This window comes from Nomascus leucogenys, chromosome 3 (assembly GCF_006542625.1).
Source record: "Nomascus leucogenys isolate Asia chromosome 3, Asia_NLE_v1, whole genome shotgun sequence".
Lineage (NCBI taxonomy): Eukaryota > Metazoa > Chordata > Mammalia > Primates > Hylobatidae > Nomascus > Nomascus leucogenys.
Window position 1 is genome coordinate 94,900,396 of NC_044383.1, and position 15,357 is coordinate 94,915,752.

The 15,357-nt window shown below is 40.3% G+C and overlaps 1 protein-coding gene across 1 annotated transcript in view; it reads left to right on the forward strand.

Annotated features, from left to right (window-relative positions):
- The window catches only part of AFG1L (AFG1 like ATPase), a 234,226-nt gene extending 219,170 nt beyond the window's left edge, over window positions 1-15,056 (forward strand). The window contains exons 11-13 of the mRNA XM_003278929.4: window positions 5,311-5,451; window positions 9,241-9,354; window positions 11,832-15,056. Of these exons, the coding sequence (XP_003278977.3) occupies window positions 5,311-5,451; window positions 9,241-9,354; window positions 11,832-11,960 (384 nt within the window). The 3' untranslated portion in view covers window positions 11,961-15,056. The remainder of the gene's footprint in view (window positions 1-5,310; window positions 5,452-9,240; window positions 9,355-11,831) is intronic.
- The last annotated feature ends 301 nt before the right edge of the window (window positions 15,057-15,357 follow it).

A 15,357-nucleotide genomic window follows, 5' to 3' on the forward strand; every position in this document is an offset into this window, starting at 1 on the left:
AAATCTAAAATTTGTAAACAAAACAAAAGTATCTTCAGAAGGCAGTAAAATGAAGCACAATAAAATGAAGTGTGCCTGTAGTCTCTGTGCCCAGAAGAGAAAAACATGGATATTGGTATGCACTAAGCAATCTTGTTTTCAAAATGAGGTGAGCTGAGCTTACTTTGGCAGCCTTATTGGGTTAGTGGGACAAAAGTCAGAGACTAGGTTCCAAGGATGGGAACCTATTAACTGCCTGTCTCCCCCACTTTGGATAAAGTCCTGAGTGGATTTCATCCTGAAGTCCTGAAGGACTGCACTTAGGAATTAGCGTAAAGCAGAAATAAGCCAGCCCTCTCATGGACTTCAGCCAGATTTTCAGCTGAATACTTAGAAAACCTCAAGCCCTGAGCTTGGATTTTTTTTTTTTTTTTTGAGATGGAGTCTCACTCTGTCACCCAGGCTGGAGTGCAATGGCATCATCTCAGCTCCCTGCACCCTCTGCCCCCTAGGTTCAAGGAATTCTCTTGCCTCAGCTTCCCAAGTAGCTGGGATTGCAAGCACCTGCCACCGTGCCCAGCTAATTTTTGTATTTTTAGTAGAGATGGGGTTTCACCATCTTGGCCAGGCTGGTCTTGATGTGAGCCACTGCGCCCAGCCAGCTTTTTTTCTATATGTATTTTTTTTCAAAGGTAAAATCCAGGATGTACAAAGATAACCAGGCATATGAGGAGACAAGACACTGTGAATGAGAACAAACAAAAACAACAGACAATAAAATTAGGAACTCCAGATATTGGAAGTATGAGTCTATATTTTAAACAGCTAGACTTACGTATTCAAAGAACTTTTTCTAAAAAAAAAGTGGGCTTGGAACTACACTTCAGAAGGGATCTAGAGATAATAAAAAGAGACATCTCAACCTTGAAAAAGAATCAGTGGAAATTCTAGAGCTACAAAGTGCAGTAACCAAAATTAAGGGCTCAAGGGATGAGCTTAAGAGCAGATTAAACACAGCTAAGGAGAAGCATAGTGGATCAGAAAAACTACCCAAAATGAATCATGTAGAAGTAATAAAGAAATATACAAAATAAAGGATAAAAGGAGAGTATGACGTTTAACCTAGGTTCATTTAAAGTATCAGAAGGAGAAGAGAAAGGGAATGGAGCAGAGGCAATATACATATGTAGATGTACTTTATATTGTCTGACATTTATGGAGAAAAACACTGACAACACACTAGTCATCATGCTTACATGGGGAAAAATTGCTAAAATTAAGACATGCTATAAATGGGAGCATATTGACCTGGGCTGTGTCATGGGTTTTGACTGGTTTACTTTAAAGTACAATCACCCTTCTGTATCCATGGGTAATTGGTTCCAGGACCTTCCACAGACACCAAATCTGCAGATCCTGAAGTCCCTGATATAAAATGGAGTAGTATTTGCATATAACCCATGCACATCCTCCCATATTTTTTGTTTGTTTGTTTGTTTTTGAGACAAGATCTCTGTCAACCAGGCTCGAGTGCAATGGTGGTGATCTCAGCTCACTGCAAACTCAGACTCACAGGCGCAAATGATCCTCCCACCTCAGCCTCCAGAGTAGCTGCAACCACAGGCACATGCCACCACACTGGCTAACTTTGTGTATCTTTTGCAGAGATGGGGTTTCACTATGTTGCCCAAGCTGGTCTCCAACTCCTGAGCTCAAGTGATCCACCCACCTCAGCTTCCCAAAGTGCTGGGATTACAGGCGTGAGCCACTGGTTCTGGCTTCCTCCCGTATTCTTTAATTATCTCCAGATTATTTATAATACCTAGTGCAATGTAAATGTTATATAAATAGTTGTTATAATATATCGCTTTTTAATTTGTATTGGTTTTCATGTTATATTTTTTTCCAAATATTTTGATTGGCAGTTGGTTGGATCCACAGATGTGGAACCCACAGATATGGAGAGCCAACTGAATTGTTTTTCTTGTTTATCTTTCCTATTTATTATTCTCTTTTTTATTTTTGACTTTTTTGAACTTTTCTTTTTAGAAATATGCTTACCCATGAATTTATTAAAAACCAAAATGTCTTTATTTTAAATTAGTCCTATTCTTACTGGATCTGATTTTTTTTTGGGAAAAAACTTCCTTCTTTGATTTATACATTTCATTCTTCTTTCTCATGTTTTTAAAGAAAAAAGTAATATTGCTATCTCTTCATGGCCTAAATTGAGAGAGATCTCTTTGGCAATGAATAACCTCTCCTTGTTTGAATGACTTTTTTTTATCGTAGTAAAATACTATATAACATAAAATTGACCATTTTAACTAATTTTAAGTGTACAGTTCAGTGGCATTAAGTACATTCATATTGTTATGCAGTGATCAACACTGTCTACCTCTAGAACTTTTTCCTCATCCTAGACTGAATGTATTAAACAACAATTCCACATTCCCCCAATGACTGTTGTCTTGTAAGGAGATAGATAACTCTATTGAGCTTTGTTTTCTTTATGTGAATGAGCATGTAATTGTTTTAGGGATATGAGAGGAAGGAATAGTTGCTAATATAATGGCAAATGAGAACCTACTGACAAAGGTATGTAATTTGTAAAATAGCTGAATGGGCAAAATTCTGATTTTTCAGTTGCCCTAGGCACTTCAGTCCACTTCTGATAATGATTTTCCTTGGGCATATAGTTATTCTGATAGAAATCACATCCATGCATAACGAGTGAGCTTAATTATACATAACTACATACCTAATATGAGGTTTTAAATTTTTTTACATATACTTTCTGGTTTACAAAAGATGAGACACTAAGTCCTAACAGCTCAAAAAAAGTAGTGTACCCTCAGAGCATGAGAGTCTTAATGTATGAGTTTTCCTTTTTACAAAAAGACACTATATTTTGCCCTCCCCTCTTTCCCTTTTGGGGATTGTTTTCACTATTTGGTGATTCCACAGTCTCATCTGGTGCCTGCTGTGACTCCCAAGACAGACAAGTGCACAAAGGCTGATTTAGGGTCTTGTATTCCTCTTGAGAATGACATACTCAATTCATTTGTAGTGAGCCCAATCATTTGAGCTCAAAATAATAAAAATAAAAGTAGCCAAGATGGTTTGAATACTAATGTATGCCCCAGGCACTGTGCTAAATGCTTTGCCTATATTATTTTGTTTAATCCTCACAATTCTGTCAGATAGGAATCAAATCTCCATTTTACAAATGAGAAAACTAAGGAACAGGAAGATGATGTAACTTGCCAGTGGCACCCAGTTGATAAGTAGCAACTGAGGAGTCAGATCCAGGCCTTCCAGAGCCCTCACTCCCACCTTCTCTATTAACACGTGCTCTTGGTCTGTATTGGGCTCAACAGCAGGATTCTCTTGGAAGAGAAGCAGGTTTAAACCAACCCCACCCTACTCCCAGAAAAGCCCACAGCATGCTGGAACCCTCCATCGCTGAGGTGAGTGGCTTATCTCAGCTAAGGCCAGGCACGAGGTCTGGAGGTAGAGGCTCTCCAGCCAGGGAAGGAAAATGGGAAGGGCGGAGGTTGTCTCCTCCTGGCTGCCATTTGTTATCTGGTTGGTGAGAAGAGATGGGAGGAAGGGGCACTCTCAGCCCATTTCCAAAGGATTCGGGTCATTCTTGGTGCTCTTTGTCTCTGGTTTTGTGCCCATTGCCTAGGTCCCATAATTGCTGCATCCTTCTTAGAACTGCTTACTATTTAGGGAACCACTTCTCCAGAACCTAACTCTCTGGATTTACTTGTACCTCCCACTTGTACCTCCCCACACCTCCATGCGAATTCTTCTTTCCTGAGCATAACTGATTTCAGCTGGTTGGTAGGACAGTGGTAGGCTTAAGTGAATGGACAAAGGTGAGAATGACTCTCCTCCTCACGGTTTCCTAATTCTCCCAGGAATATCGCCATATCAACATTTCTGAAAGAAGTTTCATGCAAAGGACTTCCCAAATGAGATAGACATTTCTGGACAGGGAAGAGTATTGATGGATTCTGCCAAAAACTGAGGAGGCTCAGCCACCTGTGTCCTAGAGGTCGGTCAGGGTGACCCAGGAGCTTCCAGAGGGACTTCAGAGCAGCTCCTGGGCCACTCAGTCTCTGCCTTCTCCCGACTCCAGCAGGGCCAGAAACACTCTCCCAACATTTGCTCATGGTTTGCTGCTCACAGAGTACAGTCATCCACAGGCAGCTTAAAATGAGCAGAGGTAACATTTCCTGGGAGTGTTCCTAACCCCAAAGAATGTGTTTGCAGATCGTGTTCCTAATGTTCAGGAGTTAAATTCATGTTTCAGAAACAAGCGCTTTACATCTGTAGGTGGCACTTTTATGAATAATATTGTGGACCTTGAGTCCCATACTCTCCTCGTATCAAGAGGCAGTGCACTGCCTCCAGTTATTCTGGAGCTCTCATCTGCTCCTGCTTATTTAAGCCCTTCAGTATTTCCTACAGAGGTTAGCAATGTTGCACTTGAATAATTGTACCTTAAATTAAACTAAAAATAATTTCTGATGATTTTCATACTGAAGCACAGTCTTTATTTCAAAATGGTGGCATAGTCTTCAGCATGCCATTATCAAATAGCTCCATTGACCGATAGTGGCAGTTTGCAGTTGAGTCACAGGAAGGATTTATTAGGACATGTTTAAAGTGATGTCATAGAAATAAAAATATGGACAGGGACCTAAAACTACCAACTAAGGCTGTGGCTAGAGATATTCTTTAACTCCCCACCACACTCTTTTCTTCTCTCTTGCCCCTTTTTTACATCACTATTAAGGCAACACAGTGTACGTTGTATGTGTCCTTAGCCTACTCTGAAAACACTGCCCTTGGTTTCACCAAATAGTGAAAACAATCCCCAAAAGGGAGAGAGGGGAGGGCAAAATATAGTGTCTTTTTGTAAAAAGGAAAATTCATGCATTAAGACTCTCATGCTCTGAGGGTACACTCCTTTTTTTGAGATCAGTTAGGATTTAGTGTCTCATCTTTTGTAAACCAGAAAGTATATGTAAAAAAATGTAAAACCTCATATTAGGTATGTAGTTATGTATAACTAAGCTCACTAGTTATGCATGGATGTGATTTCTATCACAACAACTACATGCCCAAAGAAAATCATTATCAGAAGTGCACTGAAGTGCCTAGGGCAGCTGCCTTTGGGTAACTTGGTCAAGTTACCCAAAGCTACCACCTAGATCACACCATGACAAGAAAGAGGTGTTTTCACACTAAACTAATCCAAAGGCAACCAGAATTGGTTTGTTTTTTAATTTTCTTTTCTTTATTTCATTTTAATCATAGCCACTTGGAGCCAGTGACTATTTGGAACTATCAAAGAATTTTGATACAATATTTTTACGAAACATTCCGCAATTTACTCTGGCAAACAGGACTCAAGGTCGAAGATTCATAACTCTCATTGATAACTTTTATGATCTCAAGGTAAGGATGTAGTACATTTTCTTAAAACTAAACACTTTGTATTGTGGAGCCAGATTGCCTGGGCTGGAAATCCTGACTTAACATACTTCTATCACTTACTTCACCTCTTTGTGCCTCCATTCCCTCATGTGTGAATTGGGAATGATAATATTATTTACTTCTGAGAGTTCTTGCGAGGACTAAAAAGGCACATCCATGTAAAGCATTTAAAACATTTGGCACAAGCTGAATGCTGTATAAGCACTATCAGTAGAAGCAGCAGTAATACTATAGTAAAACTCCCATCACAAGATGCTCTGCTATATGAATGATTGTTTCATTCTACCAGACAGCTTATGTGCTTCATCTGTCACATTCTAAAACACAATGTCTTGCATAAACTGAATGCTCAGTATTTGTTGCATGAATAAATGAATGCACTGATAGAATAATGCATGAGCAAGCCAGGTGTGATGGCTCATGCCTATCATCCCAGCACTTTGGGAGGCCAAGGGAGGATCGCTTGAGGCCAGGAGTTCAAGACCAGCCTGGACAACATAGCAAAATCCTAGCTCTACAAAAAATAAGAAAATTAGCTGGGTGTGGTGGTGAGGGCCTGTCATCCTGCTTACTTGGGAGGCTGAGGTGGGAGGATTGCTTAAGCCCAGGAGTTCAAGGTTACAGTAGTGAGTCATGATCACGCCACTGCACTCCAGCCCTCCAGCCTGGGTGACAGAGTGAGGCCCTATCTCTCAAAAAAAAAAAAAAAAAAAAAAAGGAGAAGGGGGAGGAGGGAAGAAGGAGGAAGGAGGAAGGAAGAAGGAAGAAAAGGAGAAGGAGGAGAAGGAGAAGGAGAAGAAAACAAATGAGTGAATGACTAGAGGACCCTTCTGAATATTGAAGCTCTGTCTCTCCCTATGACCCAGAAACCCCAGTAGCTAGCATTATACCATCTTGTTGTCTCTTTGTTTTTAATCCATATGTTTTAGTGTGAATTGCCAAGCCATTGCCCATTCATCAAAGACAGCATAGCCTACTGGTTCAAGAGTGGGCCCTGGGGTCAGGCTGTCTATCCTAAAGACCATCTTAATCTCTCTGAGCTTCAACTGCCTTTTCTAGAAAAAGCAGATAATAATGGTACTTATAAAGTTGTTGTGAGTATTAAACGAGCATGTAAAGCACAAAGAATGTTGTCTGGCATATGGTACGCTCTCAATAAAGGTGAGCTATTAATAGAATGTATCTGTAAATATAGATTCATAGCAAAAGTACAATTTGAAATTAGAGTTAATTTAAATATTATTTTACCATTAGATACACTTTTTTCTCCCTATTCTTTGCACAGAATTAGATAGAGCAGTGATTCTAAATTGAAGGGGCTTTGTGGGAAGAAGATAAGCAACAGAATCTGCTGGGAGGGAGAGGTGACAATTTAATGTTTCATTTGCTCATTCATTCTGTAAACTTCATCATGCCAAGCACTAGAAATTCAGTGGCAAGTGAAACTAGATGGTGCCTGCCTTCAAAGAGCTTAGGTAGCCTGATGTCAGAGAAATGTGAATCAGATGTCCACAGAACTCAATGTAAAATCACCACTGTGGGATGACCTCTTAGACAGAGAAGGAGGCATATGGTGCTGTGAGAGTCTAGCAGGGGAGAGTGCACTGATCTATGGGGTGGGAAATCCTCTGAGGGCCACCTGTGGCAGAACCATCTGGCCTACTTAAAAATCCAGATTCCAGAGCTCACCCATCCCCACCCCAGCAAATGAGTACCAGGCATGGGGCCAGGAACTGCATGTTCTCATGTTTCTCAGGTGCTTCTTATAAACGCTGAGAAGAGTGAGGGCTGAACTCTATGCACAGAATGAAAAGGGGTAACCAGCATGGGGAGTTTGCAGCAACGGCTCCAGGATGGGCTGAATGTGAAAGGCAGCAAGTGTGGCTCTGATGCAGAAGCTGAGGGAAGCCCACCTAAGGGAGTGCTATCAAAAGCTGCTGTGCATCCCCGCGGAGCCCACACACGTGTGATTGGGGAATCTGGAGAGGCAGAAGGCTGAGGACACAGAGCTGGGGGATGGAGGCCCATCAGCTGTGAGTGGTGGCCTCCCACAGACTCGACTCTACAGTATTGGTGGGGAGGGCAGGGGTGGAATGAAGGACGGGGCCTGGAGGCTGCTGTTTTTATAGGACTAGGCTTCAAGAAGAAGACAACGGAGGGGCATGAATAGGATGGCTCATAGTGGAGGATTGAGAGACTCGTTATTTTGGTATTTCAGCTACGAATGCCTTAGAGAAAGCTTATGGCCCCCATCCCTCAGTCCCACCCCCCAACCCTACCTCACCCCCACCTTTTCACTTCTTAATTGAAGGTAAAAAGAATTTATCTGGCAATATGATGGAATACTCAAACTACCCTCCTAACGTTCCCTTTAACTAAATCACACATTTAGAGATTACACTCTTTATTAAAGTGTAGTCAAAACCATTTTATTTCAGAAATTGGGAGCATTAAACAGACATTATTCTAGAATGTATTTGTGGAGATTTGTGAAAGAAGGATATTCCCATGTAAATAATGAAAAAGTGTCTTTGATTAAAATAACTTATAAGAGAAGGTAGAAGGCCATTTGGATATGGAAAATCTAGTGTCAAATGTCAATACATGATTTTTAAGTACTGGTGTATTATTATTTAAATAATGATTTTAAAAGATAGCTATGAATCCTGAAGACAAATTCAGGACTTTTAAAACATCAAAAAGAATATGTTTTGTATTTAAACTAGTGGATATAAAAAATATAAAAGCTGTTTCCAATATATGATCACATATGAACACTCACTCAAATACTTATGTAATCAAGAGATATTAATGTAAATCTTAGTCTTTTTGAAGAAGGTCCTAGCAGGATGCTAATATAAATGTAGGTTCTGGACACTCACTGGCCTAATTAGAATAGCAATGCACTGAACTTAGCAGTCTGCTGTGCAGCAAAAGGGTAACTAACCTCTTTACAGTGTCTCTGGGGAGCATCTTAGGTGCACAGACCAGCTCCAAACAGCCAGGTATAAATGTCAACGTCACAGTGTAATCATCTTAGTCAGTATGTGGGGCTATCACAAAATACCACGGACTGGGTAATTTATAAATAATAGGAATTTATTTCTTCCAGTTCTGGGAGGTCTGAGAGCAAGGTGCCAGCAGGTTTGGGTGTTTGGTGAGGGCTACTCTCTGCTTCAAGATGATGCCTTGTTGCCACCAGAGGGCACAAATGTTGTGTTCTCGCATGGTGGAAGGAATGGAAGGCAAAAAGTGGTGAACTCCCTCCATCAAATCCTGTATAAGGGCACCGAATCCCATGTGTGAAGGCAGAGCCTCATGACTCAATCATATCCTAGAGGTCACACCTCTTAATCCTGTTGCATTGTGGAGTAAGTTTCAGCATGAATTTTGGATGGGACAAAAACATTCAAACCAGAGCAGTAATGGAAAAAGCATTGGACTAAGAACTGAAGATCTGGGCTGACATCTTGAGCTGAGTCCTCTCCAGCCCTGAAGTCTCCCAATAAACCTTTGTGCCCTGCTTCACAGGGTGGTATGAGTTGTGTGGAAATATTCTGAAAAGTACTATGCAGTTTTAAAACACTGCTTTAAAGAGATAAACAATTAGGAAAAAAAATATGGGCGTCTTAAAAGCAAAGATCCAAGCTCCTGTATGTGAAAAACAGACTTTCATTTTGTGAGATTCTTCTTACCTTCAACTTGTGAAATGTAAAGAGTAACAGATTTACTCATTTTCTTCTATTTCAGGTGCGTATAATTTGCTCTGCGTCGACTCCTATATCAAGCTTATTTTTGCATCAACATCATGACAGTGAGTTGGAGCAAAGCAGAATACTGATGGATGATTTGGGGCTGAGCCAGGTAGGTGATATTAACATAATCTCTTTTTATTATAAAACAGCTTAATTGTTTTTGGTTTGATGCATGGCTACATTTTGAAGAAGAAATGCAGTGTATAGTTAACCATTGATTTGCTGCTGCTTCTATAAGCCCGTGTAGCAAATTTATCATTCTCAATATCACTAAATATAGAAAATTACAAACTTACAGTGGAAGGAACCTCAGTGGTCATGTAGTTCAGTGCTCCATTTTGCATGTGATAAAAATGAAGCCCATGGAGGTGGACTAAGGTGCCCACAGTCACACTGCTGAATAATGGCAGGCCAGAGCTGGATGCCAAGCCACCTGTGCCTGGTTCTGGGCTTGCTCTGCTATACCATGCTGCCCTTTCTGGATATCTTTCTAAATGATTGCTGGATTTGTAGAGTACATGATACAGTATCCAAGCATCCAAGCATGTAGGCTGGCTAGTCCAGGACCATGGAGTGCCTAGCAAGGCCCCAGGTTTGAAAAGAAATCCCTGACTAATCTCCCAACCTCCATTCTGCAAACATTTATGGAGTACCTGTGGGTGCCAGGCTCTGGGGACACTCTCTAGGGAAGAAACAGATGCTAGCCCAGTTCTCCTGGAGCTTGGAGTCTGGTGATTCACCCCAGGCCGACCAGAAGTGACTTTGCGTTTTCTTCTTCTATAAGAACGTTACAGGATGTGTTTCTCAACTATCGACAATTGAAATATTAGTCAAAAGTTTACAACTATCAACACTAACCCCATGAGGGGAGCCCAATTCTTCCAGCCCCAAAGGTGAAAGACCGTCTGGAACAAGGAAACAATTCCTTATCAACCTGAGTAGAAATGAGGCATTTTCAGGAGTTTGGGAGAACAAGGCCAATTTAAATAGTGAACTTTCCAATATGATGACTTAAACCTATGTGTATGTCTTAGTCTGCTATAACAAAACACCATGAACTGGGTAGCTTACAGACAACAGAAATTTATTTCTAACAGTTCTGGAGGCTGGGAAGTCCAAGATCAGGGTGCCAGATTTGGCATCTGATGAAGGCCCACTTCCTAGTTCATAAGCCTCTGTCTTTTCTGTGTAAACCTCACATGGTGGAAGGGGTGAGGGATCTCTCTGGGGCATCTTTTATAAAGGCATTAATCCTGTTCATGAGGGATTAATCAAGACCTAATCAACTCCCAAAGGCTCCGCCTCCAATACCATTACCTTATGGGTTAGGATTTCAGCATATGAATTTTGGATGTACACAAACATTCAGATCTAAGGTAGAACAGTTTCATTCCGAAACCATCCCCCTGCCCCTGGTCCATGGAAAAAATTATCTCTCATGAAACTGGACCCTGGTGCCAAAAGGTTGGTAAAGTTTACATCATTGGCTCTTAAAATTTTTTTCCCCTAGGCTGGTGCAATGGGTCGTTCCTATAATCCTAGCACTTTGGGAGGCCGAGGTGGGCAGACTGCTTTGAGCTCAGGAGTTCAAGACCAGCCTGGGCAACATGGTGAAACCCCATTTCTACAAAAAAATAAAAAATAAAATAAAATAATTAGCTGGGTGTGGTGGCACACACCTGTAATCCTAGCTACTGGGGAGGCTGACACAGGAAGATCACTTGAACCCAAAAGGCAGAGGTTGCAGTGAGCCAAGATGGCACCACTGCACTCCAGCCTGGGTGACAGAGTGAGACCATGTCTCAAATTCCCCTAGGATCAAGAAAAAGTAAGCTCAGCAGATGGAGCCAATCATATATGAAGAAATCAGGGAATGTGATCTCAGGGTCATGAAGGTTCACAATGGATCAGTGGAGAAGATGGACTTAGGAATCTAGAATTTTTCTCTGAAAAAGCATACTAGCAAACCCCAAGGAAAGAGAAAAATTCCAAGCCCACTTAGTGGCCATGAGTCTGTGTTGGTATCACCAGTCTGGGGTTACCAACCTCACAGAGACAGGGCTTCCCAACTTGGTCCTAGATGGTAGGATCAATTGTCCCAGCAGCTGAAGGCTAAAAACAGCCCTGGCTTTCAGCCCTGGCTTTTAGATCCCAGGCACATTCTCCAGAACCCAGACCCACTGTTCATTTGCATTTGCTCTCTTTTAGTCATTGGTTGGATTGGAAAAAGCTCTCCAGAGGTTTGTCCTTAGGGCCTCCGCCTTAGGCACTGGGACCCTGTCTGGAGGCCTACACCAGCCTCTTTCTAGCTTCTCAGAACTACTATTGCCATTACTTATTTCTGGTGTACACTTTTGGAGAAAGTTTTCCCTTTTTTCTCTCTGATAATTTGATGTGTTTACTGCCTATCTGTTTAAATTGGTTGACTCTCTAGTCTCATTTAAGGGATTGTATATGAAAAAACAAGTTATAAAAAAAGGCATAATCTAAACTGGTAAGCCTAAAAAGTTTTTTTAAACCTATACTTAGGTTCTATAAATTTTCATTTGTGATAGCTTTAATTTAATTTCTTTGTTTTATAACCAGGATTCAGCAGAAGGACTTTCCATGTTTACCGGAGAAGAGGAAATCTTTGCATTTCAGCGCACGATTTCCCGACTCACGGAAATGCAGACTGAACAGTATTGGAACGAAGGAGACAGAACCAAGAAGTAACTGTCACTTTTGCATAAATAAAACTCTAGACAAATGGCTAACGCAGGCAGAACTCCTTATTGTGGGACTTGAAGGAATCATTTTCTCATCTTTAATTATGCACTTTGTCCTCTGGACCATTTTAACCTAAAATTGCTGTCAAGGATCTAGTGGATTAGTAAGTTAAACACTTAACATTTTTTAGGTCTACTTTTTCTTATTTGGCCTTATTTCTGCACCATGAAATAAAAATCATCATTCCTGAAGATGAATGTAGGACCAGACATTTTAGCTTCACATTAAACCAACTGAATGAACCTTGAATGCACAAGTAAATGCAAGACGTCTGGATACTATCAAGCTTTGGCTGCATGGTGGTGGCACGTTAGAAATACATCTTTTATAACAGGGGAAGAATGCCCTATGTTTCAATTCAAAACAAAGACAGTTTTCCAATCTGATATAAACTAAAAAGGATAATATTTTAGAAGATGGGCTTATACGTGGGGTTTTTTTGGTTATGAATTACAGTAAATCGCCCAGGCCTTCAGATTTCTACATAATGGAAGAATATGTTTTTAACCTTGAGATCAAGCTTAGTAGGCAGGACTTGATCTCAAGTGGTCACAGAGTTTTCTAAAAAAAAGAGAATTATGATGGGATCAAATAAGGAGCAAGTGTCAAATTCCAGCCAAAAGGCAGATCTTCAGGCAGAGCTACCAACTCTGCAGCCAGGAATGGGGACCAGTGAGAGAGTGTGGGTGGGGGGGTGGGTGTCAGAGTTGTAGGCACTCCATCAGCAGAGGAGACTCCCGCTCACATGAGGCCAGCTGTACCCCAGTGGACAGCAGGCTCCTTCCCACTGTCGTAGACACTTGCTGTCCTTGCAGCATGCTGCCCCTGCCCTTGCCGCCAACTCTGCCGTGAGATGGACCTAACAGGAAATAGGAAAGAATGCCTGACAAGCCTGCTTCACAGGAAATCTGATTTGTCCTTCACTGAGCTCGTTTTTTGCTTCTTTGAGTAAAACCTGGCTTTACTAACTATTGTTACAAAGTGGATCTTCGGCTGTGGATGAGTGTGAAAAAAAAGAAAAATATAAAATCCACAAAATCTTGTGAAAATTAAGCATTTGGGGGAAGGTAAGGCATAGGTGAGTTAGTTCAGTGGTTACAATGGTCAACATAAGTAAGCTCTTTGAACTATTTATTTTTTATTTATTATTATTTTTATTTTTTTATATCTTGGCCACTCCAGCCATCTCCTGGCAGGGGTAATGTGGCACAGCATGGCCCTATTTAATTTCTTAGTCAATAATCCATCACAGTAGTCTTCTTTTAGACATTAACCTAATTAAGGCAAGCAGATAGATGGATGAGTACCCAAGCCAAGAGAAGAGTTTAAATCAAGCCTTCTATAAACGAAATGTGATTTAAAGATATTTTTATTGAAGTGAAACACAGTAATTTCAAAGAGGTTACATAATACAGAGAAAGGATGGGAAATAACCACTTTGTGCCGGATTTAATGCTACATATTTACATTAGCTCAGTTAAAAAAAATAGTCTTAGAAAGTGAATATTATAATCCCTGTTTAAAGATAAGAAAACTGAGGCTTGGGAAAGTTAAGTAGCTTGACCTGAGATTCACAGTTTACAGCTACAAAACTCATATACTATATTTTATACCACACTGTCTCTTACTATTTAAAAAAAGAGATTGTTTTAAAAATTGATTCATTTAACTCAGGGAATGAAGTTGAAGGTAAATATACAACAGAACCATTGATTTGAACTCAGTAAATATAAAATGTTTAACTTTATTCTTTAGATCTTAGCTTTTTACTTTTCACATTCCTTTGGTAATTATTCTGTACCTTAATTTTTTAAAAAATCATGTGAATGGATGGACAGATAGATGGACAGTATGACCGATAGAACTGTCCCTGAGTGTCAGTGTATGTAGAAGAGTCCCCCTGTCAAGTTATGTTATAAAAGTTCATTTGAGGTCAAATATTGGGAATAAAGTTTCATTTTTCCATTGAAACAATCATGTAATGTTAGTTGGGGTGCTGGTCGAACGCATAGGAGCCTATGTAATTCCCAGTGTAGCTTCCCTATAATGTCATTTTGGTACGAAAGAACTTAAACCCTGAGAAAAAAACTGTAGCTCAGGCTCCACCTAAGTAACTGGAGCATGTGCCCACTTCTGTGCCCCCAGTCTGCAATCTCCTTCCCCAGCTCCAAGGGCCTGGTGGGATTGGCTGCAGTGGAAGAGGCTCTTTGAGCTGGGAGAAGGGTTTATGCAGAAAGTGGGGCTGGAAGGCTTTGGCTGGATCTTTGGAGGGGAGGGAGTTCCATCTCCAAAGTTTGTTTCATAAAATAACATGCAAGAAAAAAACCCAAGTCTTCAAGAATAGCCATCACTAGGTAACAGTATGGTAGCTCTACTAAAAGAAAAGTAACGCCAACATGAAAAACAACCCCTAGATTGGAGAGCAACATTTCACTTTGTATGTCTTTCTTCCGAGCCCTGCCCCTATTACATTCTCAGCATTCCAGTCTTTCTCCCTAGAAGTCTCTCAGCAAATGCTCTTTTTTTGAAATGCTTTAAATGTATACTTTGAGACGGAGGTTTGAGCTGAGTACTGCTGTGGAAAGCTCCCGCTCAATTCAAAACACAGACAGAGGGATGTCTTTAGAGTCAGGAGAAAACATCATGTGCCAAGGGTGCTCTCCAAACTGATGACTAGTTCCCAGACTTTGTAACAGAGGTCAAGCGGAGAAAAAGGAAAACTTTCTTTAGAGAAGAAAAAGAAAAATCTTATCACTTCTCATATTTCTTTAGGCAGTGTATGAGCTTATTTGCTGATATCACTAATCCTGAGATGAAAAACAGGATGGACTTAAGTAATTTTTAACCTATTTCTGAGTCCAAAAAGACTGTAGTATTATTTTAATCAAATTTATGCATTTTCAGCGGGACTTCAGATTTTAATAATAAGGCAATACTTTTATCTTCTTAAAATATATTTCCTGTACTTAAAAGTGTGCAAATGACATAATTTTAAAATTAGTTGGAATATTGAAAAAAATTGAAATTTCACTTGCAAAATAAGTGGATGTGCTTATATCCATTTATTTATTTAAGAAACACATGATGTTTTCTGTGTTCTGGGCATGGTTCTATGTGCTTCATAAATAAACTCTTTTGATCCATATAACAGTCTTATGAGATAGGTGCCACTATAATCATTTTATAGACAGAGAAGCTGAGACACAGAAAAGAGCTAAAACAGAATACTGAATTGCTAAGATATACACTGAAGTCAATAAAATTAGCAAAGTGCTAACGTATTAAATTTTCCATTTCATTGCCTCTGTCCTGAAAACAGTATTGCTGGTCCATGTAACTTGAA